Source organism: Zootoca vivipara, chromosome 1, assembly GCF_963506605.1.
Source record: "Zootoca vivipara chromosome 1, rZooViv1.1, whole genome shotgun sequence".
In the NCBI taxonomy this organism is placed as follows: Eukaryota; Metazoa; Chordata; class Lepidosauria; order Squamata; family Lacertidae; genus Zootoca; species Zootoca vivipara.
Window position 1 is genome coordinate 80,286,277 of NC_083276.1, and position 17,407 is coordinate 80,303,683.

General features: G+C 45.3%; 3 protein-coding genes across 8 annotated transcripts in view; 2 read left to right on the plus strand and 1 right to left on the minus strand.

Moving 5' to 3' along the window:
• Positions 1–3,724, plus strand: part of CPSF7 (cleavage and polyadenylation specific factor 7) — a 22,177-nt gene extending 18,453 nt beyond the window's left edge. For all 3 annotated transcript variants that reach the window (XM_035123729.2, XM_035123720.2, XM_035123737.2), the window contains one exon: positions 1,752–3,724. The gene's annotated coding sequence lies outside the window, so the exon portion shown is untranslated. The remainder of the gene's footprint in view (positions 1–1,751) is intronic.
• The window catches only part of TMEM216 (transmembrane protein 216), a 17,661-nt gene extending 262 nt beyond the window's left edge, over positions 1–17,399 (minus strand). The window contains exons 1-6 of one of the 4 annotated variants that reach the window (XM_060277067.1): positions 17,299–17,399; positions 16,136–16,237; positions 15,725–15,817; positions 14,600–14,801; positions 13,339–13,516; positions 12,633–12,867 (exon numbers count right to left, since the gene is read on the minus strand). In XM_060277067.1, coding sequence (XP_060133050.1) covers positions 13,501–13,516; positions 14,600–14,801; positions 15,725–15,817; positions 16,136–16,237; positions 17,299–17,311 — 426 coding nt within the window. In that variant the 5' untranslated portion in view covers positions 17,312–17,399 and the 3' untranslated portion in view covers positions 12,633–12,867; positions 13,339–13,500. The other 3 variants (XM_060277057.1, XM_060277061.1, XM_035123852.2) reach the window with 3 other exon arrangements.
• Positions 3,817–14,802, plus strand: LOC118089321 (fascin-like). Its single transcript, XM_035123891.2, has 8 exons — positions 3,817–4,981; positions 5,628–5,877; positions 6,501–6,548; positions 7,387–7,668; positions 8,716–8,834; positions 10,455–10,608; positions 11,571–11,741; positions 12,279–14,802. Exons 1-8 carry the CDS (start codon positions 4,676–4,678, stop codon positions 12,476–12,478), a joined length of 1,530 nt encoding a protein of 509 aa, XP_034979782.1. The 5' UTR covers positions 3,817–4,675; the 3' UTR covers positions 12,479–14,802.
• Positions 17,400–17,407: the final 8 nt, after the last annotated feature.

The window sequence follows — 17,407 nt, forward strand, 5'->3', positions numbered from 1 at the left end:
GAGCGCCCTTCTCTTCAAGTTGAGTATCATCCCTCTTGTAGATGCGGGTTAGGTAAGGTTGATTTCCCTTATGCTCTGGAAGACTTTCCATGGCATAATCTCACACTTCAGTGAGTGGAATGGTCATGCATATATCTTAAGCTACCAGGGCAAATACATATTGTATTGTGTTCTCCATGCAGTATGTTTTGCTAGATGAGATTTTTCAAAAATAAAGGAATAGTCTGCTCCCTGATTGACTTGCACTTTGAGTACATGCTTGAGCTGTTTATTTTCTAACTTAGTAGATTTATAGTATATTCAGCTTGGCTCTGAATAACTATGTGTCTCAGGCCAACTATGCAACTTTGTCAGGGTACTTTTCCTTATTCCTTCTACAGTACTGTGACCAGTGGATTATTTCTGTAGGTTAGAACCAGATGCCCTGTTAAATGTGTCAAGGGCCCAGTCCATATATCGAAATAAGTCATGGTTACTATGAACTTTTGCCACCTCATGAGAAGAGAAGACTCCCTGGAAAAGACCCTGGTGTTGGGAAAGATTGAGGGCACAAGGAGAAGGGGACGACAGAGGATGAGATGGTTGGACAGTGTTCTCGAAGCTACGAACATGAGTCTGGCCAAACTGCGGGAGGCAGTGGAAGACAGGAGTGCCTGGCGTGCTCTGGTCCATGGGGTCACGAAGAGTCGGACACGACTAAACAACAACAACAACTGTGAACTAGTAGCATGCTAATGCAAACTGCTCAGTAGCTGCCAGTTTGCTGCTGCCCTACCACGAAGGACAGCAAAAATCTGAACAAGACACAATCCACAAGTCAAAGTTTGTTCTTGATTTACTGACCATTGTTTAAGGGAAATAAGCTTTGATTCCAATGTGCATGTTAATGACAAGCCAATCTCCATGGTTTATTGCTCCCATCCATGCAATGGGAGGAGAAGCAAAGTGGGAGTGCTTGGGCAGTTTTATTTTTAAGTTTGTGCAGAAAGCTACTTTTGCCCTTCCCGACTGTATTGATTGTGTCTGAGGCTGTACCTCTGCAAACATTAAATTCAGATTCAGACATCATTAGTGTGTTTAATTTATGGAATCCCTGCTGAGCCCAGCTGTGACTCACAGACGTAACTATCTCTTTGAAGAGTTTTTACCGGCTCTGTGTTCATGTTTGCGGGTCTTGTTTGCCTCTTTGTAAAGCAAACCAATAAACCCAGCAAGAAATCCAACTGACTCATGTTCCTTTGAATTCTTAGACCTACCTTGTAAGGGAGAGGCATAATGGAGAGAAATTGTAAATAAATAAATATCACATCTTTTATTTCAAGAGGGGCATCACAGACTAGTATTGGTAGAATAATTTCTCTAACTTGAAGATTAGTCAATTTTTTTCAGTGGCAATCTGCCTTGGGTGCCCTGGAATAAAAAGTGGAGTAGAAACTGCAAAAATAAGTAAAACATAGCCGCCTTGCTATCTCACCACCCTCTTTACTTCATGAATGCAACTAGCACCTAAGGTGGTGATGAGAGTCTGACTTGAGAGTAAGTTTGATTCAGTGGGTAAAGTGCTGAGTCTAGTCCAGTTCAGCCATGAGCTAGACAAGCCTGTAGCCTTGGTTCCCTATTGCATGTGGAAATAACTGTGATTTCCCCATGGAGTTAACAGTCCAGGGTTAATGGGCAAAATTCTCAACAAACCTCTTTGAAAGTGCTATGGAATTTACAAGTGCTTACAATTTTGTTTTGTCTCTTTCTAGGAGCATTGGAAGCATTCAGTGTTTTTATGGACTCTTATCTCCTCTCCTTAATCAAGACTAAAATATGGAGGCTTCTCCACCCCCTCCTTCCCACTGCCCTCTGCTCTTTCCAGACCCCTTGGAAGGGACTTTGCCTGCAGAACTCCATCTGGCACACCATGGTATTGGGACCTGAGCTCTGCCTGTGTGCTGTCACTGCTGCTTGATGGAGAAGCACTGAATGACTTGGAGGGTGGGAGGGGTTGGTTGTCTGAGCCACCGTGACCAGGGGGCCACTTCAATCCATGGATTCTTGGACCCAAAGAGAATGGTGCTTTCCACAGAGGTTTCTCGCCTCTTTCCTTTCTGTGGCTTTTTTAGGAGCACTGGGGAAGGAGTCCATCCAGCTCATCTCCTGCGAGAAAAACTGGTGCTTCAGCACAGAATGAGATGTCTGACCCTATTCTCCCCGGAACTCGTGTCCACGGTCCACACTGCATTGTTTTCTTAGGCATCGAAGCATCCATTCCTCCTTAAATCTGATCCTTTTTCCAAAGCAGGTTCAGTCTCGCCCTCCAGCACCGTTGTACACAGCTTAGAAAACAGTATTTCCCTGCTACGATGGAAGGCAGGCTGGCTGCTTCTTTGGGTCACCCCTCTTCTCCTTTCCTCCTTCAGTTGCGGGAAAATGTCACCTCCTTTCTACCTGGCTTCTTCTAGAGGGGCCTGCGTTGGTCAACCGGCTCACAACGTTGAGTCTCCCTTAAAAAATAGATCTGGCTACTGCAGGTCCGCTTTCCACTGATTTGCTAACTATTTTCCTCGCTTTGTTTCATGCAATAGCTGCTCCAGTTGTAACTTCTGATGTAAACCTTTGTTTCTGGGGCCAGCCCCTCCCAGATTGCCGCCTTCCTTGTTGTAGAGGAAGTGTTGTAAATGGAGACCATAGAATGGAAAGGGGCAAAGTCAACCTAGGGCTACCTGGAAGTTACCGAATGCAGCACACCCTGAGCATTTTTAAAATTCTATGTGATGTACCTGTTGAACGTGTTGATTTAAGGTCCAGAGCTTTCCTTGGCCCCAGCCTCCTTTTAAAAGGAGTTTCTTTTTGGAGTGGTTCACTCATGAGTTTGCTTCAGATAGCACCATACCTCACTGATCTCTGGCATGCCAGTCTAGGGAGACGATTAGAGACAGTGGGAGGCGTCTCTTCACACCACCATATTTAGCTGTGTTATGTAATCGTAAGTAGGGTTTCTGGAGCCACTCTAGTCACCAGGCAGCCCTTTGAGACCAGTTGCAGCAAAACCTGTGTGTTCGGAACATGGGACAAAAGCACCTGCAGAGTTCTTGATTAAACTCTCATCTTTGAGTTGTAACCCTTTGGGTGTTCATTTTCAGCTTTCATTGCTCCATCCTAGCCTGAGCACCCAGTTACTTTAAATCATGGTAACACGTTACACCCTGGAATATGTAGTCTCCAGCAACTGGATCTCGGTAGTGAGGCCAAGTATCTGTTGTGTTCATGAACACTTAATGTGATTGGTCAGCTGCATGGTGAAGCCTCCCTTGTAGAAGGACCCTGTTTTGTCTCACAGAACAATGTTGTGGCCTAAGGAGGAGGGGGTGGTGTCTGGCAAAGGATGTTCTTGTGTGATGTGGCACCTCCTTTTGTACTGTTGATCACAGAGGTGCTCAACTCTAAATGTGTTTTTTAAAAAATAAAACGGGAAAGTTGTATAAGCAATGGAGTGACAACTTAAACTGTAAAATATATAAAAATTGATGATTGGAAAAGTTGCTTTTTACATAATGGACATTTTTAGTTTGTTTTGAAATAATGGAAGTAAGAAAAGAAAGAAATGAAACAACAGAAAACATAGCCTTGGTTCCTCTCAACTCACCCATCCCTGTTCTTCGTGATTTGATTTGTTTGTCTTTTTCTGATAGGTTGGAAATTGTGTAATAAACTTGATGATATTGTCAATCTTTTATACTGCATTGTATGGCTTCTTTTCATTTTGTAACGATTTTGAATGCTGGGTGAGCTGTTTTCTAGAATCTCCACTAAATATGAGCGGGGGGGGGGCGGTGTGCGGGGAGACCCTGATATGGAAAAGAAGATGGATAGACAAGACAGGTGCCATATTTTGGCTGGGTAGTAGCCCTTGTACAACCATAGCTTTATGTATTACTAAATTAGTTCCAAAACCACTTTATGTACACATATTAAAATGATTTTTAAAAAGCTATCTCTCAGTCATCTCCATTTAAAGGGGAGTGTCTGGTAGCAAACCAAGGAAAGATTTGAGACCCTTGAGAATGTCTGCCAGTGTGTAATCAGTACACTGAATGAAGATTCGATGCTCAGCATCATTTTAAGTAGCTCCTTTAAAAAATATTTGCTCTGGAAAACATGAACAAAAATCACAGGTTTCATAAAAAGGGATAAGCGTTATGCTGAGCAGAGATAGGGAAATGAAGCCATGATGGAAACAGATGAAACTCAAACACTTTGAAAGGGGATTGTGCCTTTCACGTGAAATTGAATATTACAGGCAAGGATGCAGGGAAATATAATAGTATATAAGGGATTTCTGTCTATGGCAGGAAAAGGTTCAGTTACAAGAATATTGTCCTGATTGCTAGTGGTATTCAGTGAAATGCTTCTAGGAATCATCTGCTTGCACAGATGGTGTGTGTTTCACCTTCCTGAAGGTTTGTCATAAAAGGGCATTTGCCTGTGACTGGCGGATGAGGTGGTAGTACTTTCAGAATGCAGCTTGAGTGGTGAACAGTCTGTGGGAGGGGCTTAATGCTGAGTGGGTGGGTTTACCTGGTTGCTAGGTGATGATTGTGATCTAAGGGACCAGGATTAATCTCAAATGAGTCCAGATAAGTGATCTGATGAATGGGTACCATTCAAGTCTCTTGTTATTCTCACCATGACATACTCATTAGAATTTGGCCTTGTTAATGCGGCCAACCGGTACCTGACTGCTGAACCTTTCCGTTTCCAGGTGGCAGCCACAGGCAAGCAACTGAAGCCTCGCCAGTTGTGGATACTGCAGTTTGTGAGCCCACAGGGAGCTGGGGCAGCTGGCCCAGGAGAAGGAGCTGGCCAAAAGCTTCACCTGATCAGTGCACTGAAACGCTACTTGGCGGCTGACGCAAATGGAAAAGTCACCTGTGACCAGGACAAACCAGGGCCTCAGACCTTCTTTCTCTTGCATCAGTATCCAGATGGCAAGGTGCTCTCTCTCACCCAGGCACAAGCATCCTATCTCTCAAGTGTAGCTTTATGTCCGATATTATTGGGCTGGAATTCTGGACAAAGAGGGCTAGGCAGAAATGAGGGCAGGTTTGAGCTCAACTTGCAGACTAGTTTGCTGTGGTGAGAAGCAGTGTCTTTTCTTAGTGTGCAAGTTTTTAGATTCTTGCGGGTAAGTCCAGGCAGCAAATTCCTGCACTCCAGTGCTGTAAAGTACATCAGGAAGAGTGCAAAATGTCCCTGGACACCCCCCCCCCCATGGTCTCCTTGGGAAGCCAGTCACGTGAGCCAAAGCTCTTTGCCCCTGTTGGCCAAACAGTATGATAGTCAGCCACTATGGGCTGAAGGGGAGAAAATGTGTCTGAATAGCTTATTTGAGTCCCTGTGCTAAGAGTTGCCTGGTGTATCCTTCAAGGTGCCCTAGCCACTTCCCACCCACAACTGGAAACAACTGTAGCACAATGGAACTTGGGTGATCATGGCAACTCCATAAGCCCAAAGGTGTAACGTAATTGGTGTAATGATACCTGAGTTTTTTCTGCCATGTTCTTTGCTCTCACTGAGAGTGTTCCTGCTTTTCTGGTCTTGGGCAATGTAGCTGACCAGACATCCTTCCCTCCCTGCAGGTGTCCTTGCAAAATGAACAGTCCAAGCGCTACCTGGGTGGAGCAGAGGAGAATGTCACTTGCTTTGCCCAAGCTGCCAGCGAAACCGAAAAGTGGACCCTCCACCTGGCTGTGCACCCCAATGTTGCCATGTACAGCCCCAACAGGAAGCGTTATGTGCGGTGTGATGATAAAACTGGGGTGCTGCGCTGTGACCGTGAAATGCCCTGGGGGGCTGAATCAGTCATCACTATCTACTATGATTTCAGAGGTGGGTGGTGGCATTTTCCTATTTTGTTTTCAATTGATATGTGAATTTTTCTCTCTAATACTGTAACATCTTCCCCCCCCCTTTGTTGGGGGGGCGTGTTAAAGAAGCAAAACAAGCTTTCATTCTGCTGTAGGGTTACACACACACACAGTAATTCCTATTGCAGATGAGGACTTATAGCTACCATACTAACAAGAAAGTTGCTTCCTCTAAACTAAGGATTGTTTAAAGTTTTCTGTTATCCTCTCCAACTATGGAGCAGATACCTGGGGTAAGTCTGAACACCTGGAAAGGCTTGAGAAATTTGAGAGATGGAGAAAGTCTGTACCTGTCACAGGCTTTCTCCCACAGTGAGAAAGTTGCTGCTTTATTCTACAGATATTTGCTTGTGATTTTTACCTGTACATGAGGATTTCTAAGTGCTACAGATAGAACAGGTGGGTGGGGTGGCCTGGGAAGGTAAAAGTGTTTCTAAGTGGGAGGTCTTAATTCAAAAAGTTTGAGTGACACTGCCTTATTTACACATCTCTATCCAAAAACCACCCAAGCACCTTCTAAGATAGTCCTCTGTTGTTGATGTGTGGAAAAAGTTCAGTTTGAGTCATTTGCATCTCCTCCAATAGGTCTGGAGTCCAATGGTGAGAGAAGGCAATTTTCCCCATACATACCAGGTGAATTCAAATTCTGTTTACCCAAGAAGTCACTGTTGCTGGCAGGAATTTTGATTTCCTTAACATCATTAATTAGCTTGGGTAATTCTTAGAACTACTAATTGCCATATGTAAGACTTTCTGGTAAGTTAGACCCCACTGCACACTTTCCAAATAAAGCAAGAAAGGGAATTGTCTGTGCAGAGAAGTTTCCAAGTTTTCCTCTTTCCTGACCGTATTGATGTTTGAGGTTCCCCACTCTCCCACACAAACTTTAAAGTGAAATTGCACACTAGGCTAAAGAATCTAATACAACCAGTTTTTAAAACACGCATGTAGTGTGGATAAAGGTGCAGATGGGAACATGACTTCAATCCCAATCTCAGCTTGCATGTGCCCATGGCACATCTCACTATACCTGGGTTGGGGCCATGGCCTCTAGCTTTATCAAGCACACACGTAAACCCCCGAAGTAACTATGCAAGAAAAATAGGATGTAATCTACAAGGAAACAAATGCAGTGTCAGCACCACCAATGCTTTACAAAGCTGAGACCCAATGAACCTCAACTTGCCTATCAGAACAAAGCACAGGGGGGCTGTTTACACAAATGTACAAATGATATATGAGATTCTAGGCAAGGGTAATACAATGGGAAATGTTAAGGGCGAACAGGACTAGAGTGCTTTAAAGGGTTGGTGTTTAGAACTGCAGGCAGGGTGGGTCTGTGTGGCAATTCTGCAGTGAAACAAGCATCAGCCCTGATGCTACTTTGTAAGACAGTTGATTTGGAGATTGTTTTCCGGGTCTGAACATTAAGCTGCTGTCAACCTATCATCTCTCTCGCCTTTGTCTCCAGCAAAGAAGTATGGATTGAGGAATGGGGCTGGCAAACTGTTGGCTTCCAATGGCTCACTGGTGCCAGATGTCACCCCACAAACTTTGTACTCCCTGGAGGTGCATGGCGGCTTGGTCGCTCTGCGGGATGAGGAGGGAAAGTACTTGACTGGACGAGAGGGTAGCATGAGAACTGTAAAGATGGACAAACCTGGACGGGAGGAACTCTTCAGCATGGAATCCAGCCCTGCCCAGGTCTCAATGCGCTCTACTTCTACTAACAAGTTCATTTGCTGCAGGCCAGGTAAGTCAGGAGAAAACAGCACTATCTATATTGCATTGCACTTTGTGAAGCCTCTGCAGCTGACTGGCTGTTCTGGTCTGATGAGGTGGAATGTTTTTGACCATTCCACCTGCTCAGAAAATGAGGCACAGTGCTGGTCCACATTCTGCGAGCAATGGGACAATTGCCAGTTTGGCTGGATAAAACTGAGATAAGACTGACTTGGGAGGCAGGGTGAAGGCTGGGAGGAGTTCTTAGAAGGTAGGTAAGCTTAGATGCAGGGACCTCAGAGGCAAGATGGCTGAAGAGAGGGTGCAGAAGTAAGAAGCAGGAAAAGGGCACATACAATTGAAGTAGCAAGGATCCAGTAAGATTACGGTCCCTGAAAAAACCCCACAGCATTTCTTATTAAAAGTGGTGTGACAAAAGTGATAGGGAGGCTAACCAGAATACAAGATGGCCAATCGAAATGGGGTTAAGTAGGCTGTGAGCTGAAAAAGCAAAAACCTGAGGAAATGAATGGTGTAGCTATAGAACTGAGGCAAGAAGACTGGAAGAAAACCACACAAAGTGCTTTGACTAGAGAAACCCAGGATGGAATTCAATGTCACTTTAAGGCGATTGTTCTGCTTCCCAGATGAACTGATTTCACCTTTCCCGCACTGTTTGGGGGTTGTCTTGAACCTGCAGAGCAGATTTGGGGGACCATGGGAGAAGCCATGTAGCCAGAGATCTTCCATAGGGCTCCACTGGTGAGACAGGTTATTTGAATCTACACTCTGCACTCCTTGGAAGAAATGAAGTACAGCAAGCCAGCAACTTATGGCACATTTAACTTGTGCACAATTAATCCAGATCTGAAAGAGGATTTGAATTTAGGCTTGCATGTGACGTTTTGTGCTCTTAAACCAGCCTGCCTCCAAAGATAAAGATAGGAAGGTCCAAATGATCCTAGGTCAGTTACACAGGCGTTTCCCTCTTTCAATCCATGAAGCACTGATTTCAGCCTGCAAGGAATGCAGAGTGGCATAATGCTAACCTAGGGTGTTTCTTCCCTGCTCCCTGCAGGTGCCGATCTCTATGCCAATGCTGTGGCTGTTGGCAACACAGAGATCTTCCAGGTGCTGTTTGATGACACCACAAAGAAGGTCTGCTTCCGTAGCCACAGCGGCGCATATATGTCCTTGGTGAGTGTGCCTGCCATTTATGAGGAACAGCAGTGATCAGGCAGGACCAGCTATTTCAATTTGTTTCCTAACCATGGAGAAGGACTGTAGCTCATAGGTGGTAAAGCACCTGCTTTGCATGCAGAAAGCCCCAAGCTTTTTTCAGCCACAGCCACTCATTTTAGTCTTGTCCCCAACCTCCTTCCGACTATATTCTACAATGGGCAACACTGAGACTAAGAAGGAAGGAAGCTGACAGGCAGCCCCACCCCACGACTGGTTGCAAGTGAGAATGTGGGGACTGATCAAGGGCAGAGTGAGGATGGTGGGGCAGGGCCTCCACTGGATACATCTGTGCCCAGATTGTGGTGCACCAACTTAATCTGGAGTTCTTTTAAATGTGAGCAAGAAGGTAGGTGAGCTGCATCCTCGACACTTGGCTGTGAGCATGTACAAAAATTATGGCCTGGTTCAAAAAACAAAATGACTTAAGCTTGAAACTTGATGTAGTAGAGGCTTTGCCACCTCTAGTATTCACCTAACTCTCCCCAGATGAAGAAGATATATCTGCACTGTGTGTGTATTAATACAGAAAGGCAGGCTGCAAATCCAGAGGATCATAATATAAAAAGCAGGGAACTGACAAAAGGAGGCTTGTTAAACAGCAGTAGATAGCTCTTGGTCCTGGACTTGTTTGTTAATAACTTGTTTGTAAGGGCTGTCTCAATACTTTTCCAAAACATTTTTGTCAACTTTAGTGTGGGCGAGTTACTCTATTCTACCAAGCAAAGCATGGCATTATACACAATCCTCCTTGTGGAAAAAATGTTTTTTTGTACACTGAGGATGGAGAACCCGAGGCTCTCGAGTTGTTGTACTCAAATTCCTATTGTCCTTGATAATTGGCTGGCAGTTATTACTCCAACATCCTGAGGGCTTCACGTTTTTATTCCCTGCCACAGATGAAATATGTAAGAGTGCAGTAGGAATGCACAACTTCCTGAACAACCTCTTCAGAAAAAGCTAACTGCTTAAGCCTGGAGGGCTGGAGACATCTTTTTCAGGTCTGCTATTCACTTACCTGGGAGTAAAAACTTGTTGAACTAAATAAAACTTATAAGTAGAGTTGAAGGTGGTCTTCTGGCTGCATTGTTGTTCATGGTGTGCACATACACTATCTGCTATGGACCCTGGTCAGAAATTTTGCAGATTTTTGTTGTGCTTCAAAACCTACATTGTCTACATCTAACATCCATCTAGAAATCTTATAGTTTGGCTTCAGTCTGGGCTATGGTTCACATAGTGCAACTTGAAGTGTGAAGTCAACAAGAAAGTGGCTTTGAAAGATGGCTCCTGCCATCCCTATCTTGCTGATGCTAGAAACCCTCCCCTTTTGGAGGTAACTACTGCTGGACTAACCTCCCTGGTATTGAGATGCTCATGCATTGCTGTACTCTTGCATCACCCACCACAAAGGGATTCTCAGTCTTTATGCAGCACCAAATACCTTCCACTGAAAATATATCAACATGGATCTCAGAACGTAGCTGATAAAGGGACTGCAGCAGGAGGTTTCTATCAGACAAAGTAAGCCAAAAGCACAAAAAGCACTTTCCAACTAATGCATCCTGTCTTTTGCAGGGTCCTAATGACTGTATTAACAGCAACACCAAACAGGACAGGAATGTCTGGTTCGACATCCAGTACCAAGACCAAAAGGTGTGTCTCCGCATAGCAGACAAGCACGTGTCCATGCGGCCCAATGGACAGCTCCTGGCAATTCCCAAAGCTGCAGGTACAAGTCGGTAGAGAGCTTCTCTTACAAGCACCAGGGCATCAGTGTGGACAGGTGAACACAGCTAGGGTGGGAAGAGAGACTGCACACTGCCAGCTACAAATTAGCTATAGGTAGTTCTAGGGAAAAGGAATGGAAGCGACAGCCTTCCACTTAAGTCCCTAGATAGCCCTCTAGGAATAATGTGGGGAAAGTGTATGCACAGAAACCAAGCTGTCCCTGGATATAAAATTGGAACATGGGGAGCCAACCTTAAGTCCATCCTGTGAAATGGCTTTTTAGACACCTCAAGGGCTTCTTGTTGGAAAGCAGCAACCAAAACTTGCATAATCTTGCTCTTGCAGGATGGAATGAGTGCTATTTACACTCCTTTTCTTACGCTTTGGAGTAGTAAGAAATCACTACAAATACAGCCTAGATGAAAGAGAAAAAAACACGCTAAGGCTCACTAAAACACTGCCCCTCTGTGCATATAATCCTGGCCCCCAGAACTGCATACCAAGTAGGTTGACATTGCTTCTGTAATATGATCTGGGAAGCAGTCAGAGAACGAGTTCCAGTTTGGGGGGGAGCCACCACCAGAAACAGCTATGCAGTTGTCCCTAGTGGTTACTTGGATGAACTTTGGAGCAAATGCCCCTGACAGTAGAAATCAGGATAAAACCCAAGGCAAGAAACAGTTTCACAGTATCTGAAGTCCAAGCCATTAAAGGCTTTCTGTGCCATAAGCAGCACCTTGAATCAAGTACGAAAGACTAGAGGGAGACATTGTGAATTCTGGGCCCCTGTTACAACACTCAGCCTGGCTTCTCAGTGTGGGGTGATTTCTCCTGATCTTTAGCACTGAAGTTGACTTTCCCATGGGAAATGTTTGCCTCTTGAGAGCAAAAGGAAGGGTGGCAAAATAGTTGTCCTGGAAAGCCAGGTGTGGCCAATGCTAAAGGTTTCCCTTGTAACTTCAGGGAAGTGTGAAGATTTCCTGCTGGTGCTGGTGAACCGGCCACTGCTCGTCCTGCACAGTGATGCTGGCTACGTGGGTCTGAGTTCTGACACGAAGTTGGAAGGGAACTGTGTCAGCTATGTTGCCAGCAGCCTGTCACTCACCGAGGAAGGCTACTACAACTTCCAAGTTGGTTAGTATGTTTCCAGGTGGGAAGAATTATATTCCAAGGGGTTGGGGTTTCCTAGTATCTGTTGTGAGAGAAACATGACCTACTCACAAATGGGAGCTGCCATCAAAGGATTTTTATAAAAAACAAGCTTAGTTTATACAATAGCCATAAGAGGGAGCCAAAACTTGCTTTCCCAAACCAAAACAATGCAAGAGTGCATCATCACTATTTCCCAGTTAATCCCACCCCCCTTTGCCATTTGTTTTGCTCCATGACCCCTGGACAATAGTTTTCTAGGCCCAATTAAGGATAAACCACTGTTCAGGTGGGATGGCCATCTGTCATGGTTGATTTAGCTGTGATTCCTGTATTGCAGGGGGCTGGACTAGATGACCCTTGGGTCCCTTCCAACTCTATGATTCTAAGTGTCGGTCATGTTTTCCCTTTATACATGGTTTCTTTCTAAACCATACCTAGTGGTATTGCCATGACGAGCACATCCTAATTACCTGTGATTCTTTTACCTTCCTTCCACTAATTCTGCCACTTGACCTGCAGGCAGCAAGTACTGGGCTCTGGATAAAGATGGACAAATCTTGGCAAGCAGTGACCGTCCCAGCAATTTCACCATCCAGTTTGCATCCTCCAGCTGCCTGATCATCAAAGCACCCAACAACAAGTTTCTTATGGCTGAGCAAGGAGGCCGACTGTGGGCAGGGGCTTCAGAAGCATCTGGAGCAACACTGTTCCATTTCTGAGAGCATCTGACCCTGCTCTTCCCACCAATAAACTTTTTCTGTCTGGGCTTACTTTATGCTTATCTCAACTGATGCCCAATTGGCCCCTCTTGGAAATGACCCTTCCTCCGTAAATCCTCCCTCACACAGGGCATACTTGAACTCTAAATGAAAGCTCTGCTTCCTACAGCAGACCCAAGCCAGGACCCTTTCATGTGAATGTCCTTATGCAAAAACTTTCTGTGCCCATGAGCTCCCTTCTGAACCGCCTTCATGCAGTTAGGATGATTTGCAAAGCCTCAGTTATCTTAAAGATGTATACCTCTCTTCAGTCCAAGAGGGGTCCCCCATGCTTCTAGGAGCACTGCTGTTCTCCCAGTGTACCAATGTTTGTCTGAAGCTCCACATAGCTGCAGTAGTTTAAAAATAAATATTTATTCCAAGGATGCAGTAGAAAACCAAGTATCACAAACTCAATACACACCAATAACAACACTGATTTGGGGGGAAGGGGCACAAGGCCTGCTGCCTTTATCCCTACCCCCATTCAGGAAGAGGGCACAGGAGGTAACACAACAGTTAGGGAGGATGAGCAAGACTGCATCCTGAGTCACTGCACACATGCTAGAGTCTTGAGTTGTTAGAATGTACCACGCTGGGGAATTCAAAGGACACACCAGCTGCAGGCAAAGTCTGATTATTAGGTGGCATTCACTGGCCCATAGTCTTTTGACTTGTGAGAGTCAATTACCCAAGGTACAAAGTTGGAATGGATCAATTGGCGCCCTCCAGGAGGATTGCAAGCTTAGTTAGGGTGTGTGGGTCTGTCATCTCATGAAAACTCTTTCCAGACACTGTAGACCCTGCTAATGGTGCTCTACCTGAATGAGCTTGAAATGAGAAGCTGAGACGCCTTCTTTCAGCTTACTGGGGGAATTGGACCCACACCTCATCCTGTCCCGGCCACAGAAATGGAGGGTTCATGCAGCCTCTCTCCAATCTGAAGAGCACATGGTTCCATACATTGCAGCCCACAAAGGTTCTCAGTAAGAGTCCAAACTGCAGAAAATAGAGAGCGAAAAGTGAGGATCTTGGCAACAGCGACAGCGAATACCTCTGCCTACTTACAGTGGAACAAACTGAACACCTATTCCAAGGATGGGGAACCTGCAGCCCTCCAGATGTTGGAATCCAACTCCCACCATGGCCAATAGTGATGATGGAAGTTGTTGTCTAGCAACATCTGGGGAGCCCATGGGTACTTTATCCCTGTTCTATTCCATTGATTCCCCTGTTTGAAGAAACAAGCCAACCGACATAAATATATGTCACCTGTGCAATTTAGCATTACATCGTTGAGCCTGACTCAATTAGAAAAAGAATGTCAAACTTGTATGCTCTCCCACAACAGCCAAGGGGGACTTCAGCAGGATTTTATGTTTTCTATTTAATTCTACTTTTAAAGAATCCTAGCTTAGCATTATGTCTGAACCAGGAATCCTAGTTTAAAACTCTTGTAAGTACCATAATAAATCAACTTCAAACAATGGGTTATGAAGTTGGCTTCATAACCAACAGTATACCAATTTCCAGAGAGTATAACAGAAAGGTTTGCATTCAACACAGTGCTAAGAAGAAAGATTTCTACTTGTGCAATCGAACATTTCCCCCACCGCATGCCCCTTAAATCTGCTCTGGGAATGGCATGGGGCACAGAAGTCCCAGTGTACTAATACTAGTCCTTGCACTAGTGTGGATATTTGGTTGAATATTGTCCAGTCTTTGGGGGACATTAAAGGCTAAACGAACACATTTATTACAGCTTAAGCTAGTCCATGAAAAATGTATGCCATAACTAATTTGTTACTTTTTAATGTGCCACAGGACTTTTGTTGTTTTAAACCAGGATCCTTGGTTCCAACATGATGCTAAATGGGGGTTGTTTAAAAGTGAAAGTAAATCCTCCCAAGTCCTCCTCCCAGCTATAAAGGAAGAGGGTATGGGGACTCGCACACGAGCCTGAAACTTCATTTACTAAATCCAACATTACATGTATATACAGTGTCTTAAAAAATAAAATCTAATCAATGCACATAAAAAAATATTTCCCTAAAATGCCATAATGGTAAGCAAGTAAAGTACCTGGAGAAGGCAGCCAGAGTGAGAACACCCAGTAACAGCTCCACAGCATAGAAGAGGAGGAGGATAGCATTAAGGATGGCCTCCAGCCGCAGAGCATAAGTCTGCAGCAGCAGATAGTAGGCTGCCATCACCGCTGCTGGGAAGGTTAAAGCCAGACTGATAGCAAGTGGCACTTTCCGTTGACAGAGGTTCCCTTTTGAGCCTGCCATACACAGACAATATGAGAAAGAAAATGCATAGACCTGTTCAGCATAAAAGCCACAATATTTGGAATCTGAGGGCACGAAATGAATAGTTCTACTTTTCAGAGATCAGTTCTCATTTAACTCACTTAACTAAACAAAAAAATAAAAAAATTGTCCAGTAGCACCTTAGAGACCAACGAATGTGCATGCACACTTCTTCAGATACACTGAAACAGAAGTCACCAGACCCTTACATATAGTGGGAGGGTGGGGTAGGGTATTTCTCGGAAGGGCAGTAGGAGATGGGTGATTGACGCAATGGGTATGGTAGAACTGTTGACTGTGAACAATTATATATTTAAAATAAAAACAATTTTTTTTATTTCGACTGCGTCAGACCAACACGGCTACCTACCTGAATCTAGAATCATTTAACTGAGAATAAGGAATGAGATTTTGCATTTAACATTTGTACTGTAGTTCCTAAGCTAGGCTCAGGTCAGGAAGGACAGCAAGACTGGATGAATGGGATCTCATATTTCCACCCACATAATCTTGTCTTGCCTCCTACCTACTCCCGAATTACGAAATGTAACACAGAGCCCCTTTTTCAGCCTTTGGGCATCATTTCAATGGAGGCACCTATTCCAGTTCAGCAGAATAATTAGGAAGGCTTGGAATGACGGAGTGAAGGCACTGTCAGCAATTTACACTCTGCTCAACTACTCTACTCTCAAATACCTTTGTTGTTGGAGAAGCAGAATTTATTGATGAACCACATTAATAATAATAATAATTATTATTATTATTATTATTCATATCCTGCCCATCTGGCTGGGTTTCCCCAGGAATCATCTTTTCAGGTCAAGTGCCATCAAAGATGCTCACAAAATGGCAGGTTAGTGCACTACTCGTGGGAACATTTTTATTGAATACTTACCAAAAAATATCCGGGTTACTTCAATCCCAAGATAGAGAAAAAGCATTATCAGGTCCAAAGCCAAATTGGCAGAGGGGTAGGGCAACAGGAGTCCTAAGCAGGTACACAAATGGACATATGCATTAAGCGAACAGCAAAGGCAGATGCTTCTTTCCATTTAATGAATTCCTTAATAAAAGATGAGTGTCTGATGTTGGTTAACATATAATGTAGCAGCTAGAATGACAACAAACACTGGGACATGGATGGTTCTGAAAAACGCTGTGAACTCTCAAGCAGCTAGGTGAGGAATAAATAATTACCCTATCCACTGTGTTCTTTCACTTTCTTCAGGTGAGTGCTACAAGGTAAATGCAAAAAAAAATATCCTTCTGCAGGCAACCCAAACACATCATCCCTTCAAAGACTCACCTTTATAGACAAATATGAAAATCTCCAGCAGAAAATATGTTGCGTAATACCAGCCATTCAGGAACAGGAGAATCTCCAGAGGGGTGGAGGAGAGTTGGCGATCTAGGAGGTGAAACCAGAACATAATTATCTATGGGGTGCACATTTTGTGTTCCACTCTCACCTTCTCTCAAACTTTCTTGAGAGTTTATGTACACTTCCTATTGTCCCACTGCCTTCCCCTTGCTTTAGAGCTGAATCAGAGCCAATGGCAATTCTGGTTTTCCCAGGACTGCCATTTGTTCCAATCTATCCCAAGGTGGGGTTTCCCTCAGAAAGGAGCAGGGCAAGGGGGATGCGAGTCAAGCAGAAACTGCTGCTAAGAAGCCAAGCAGCAATGAGACAAGTCTCAGTTCTGTTATAAACTCAGTCAACAGAGACCAGTGTGAGGTGAAGGCTGTCAAAATAGAAGCCCTGAGATGACAACAGCCATTAGGGGACGCTAATATTTGTACAAGGCTGGACAGGGGCACAGAACACAAGCCTTGGGTGCAGCCACTCTCCATCTCGCCTTTCTTGCATTTGGGGGTGCACTGGATGTTGTGAGCTCAAAACTGGGATGCTGCGGCCTCACCAGCTTTGCGTGGAACCTCAGCACATGGTCTAACATACCTCAGGCAAAGGGAAACCAACCAGCAGCAGAGAATAAAAACCCCAGCCCACCGATCATCTGAACCCCTTGGAAGGGTTCAAAACCCCGTATTTGGGCAGCTTTGCACTAGGAGAGGGTTGCGAAGGGACAGCCGCAGGAAGTGGCCCCGAGTCTGCCACCCTCCTCTGGCAGGATGGTTTTTCTGGGGGAGCTCAGCGCTAGGTTGAGCCAAGAGGCCCCGCATCAGGCTCTGAGGACCCGGGGGCCACTCTGCCTCCCTCCCCTTCGCTCTGGCTATTCCTCCCGCCTGGGGAGCGCTTGGCGGGTTGCCGTCGGATCCCCGCCGTCGCTGCCGGGCTGCAGCCGGAGCCCGGTTCCCGTCTCTGCTCCAGGGTTCGGGGTGTCCTGGGAGGCGGGCGAGCGGGGTGGTAACGAAGAAGAGCCGAGCCTTCCACGGACATCAGTCGCGGCCACGTGACCTCGCATCCCCCAGGGCCCTAGAACGCTGCCGGGACCCGGGACCCCGACTTACTCCGAGGCGCCATCTTCCATCGCCATGGAAACCGCTACGCAGGAAACCCACTTCCGGCGAAGCTCACGGCACGGAAGCGGGAGAGGGCGGAGTGGAGGGCGGAGTGTCG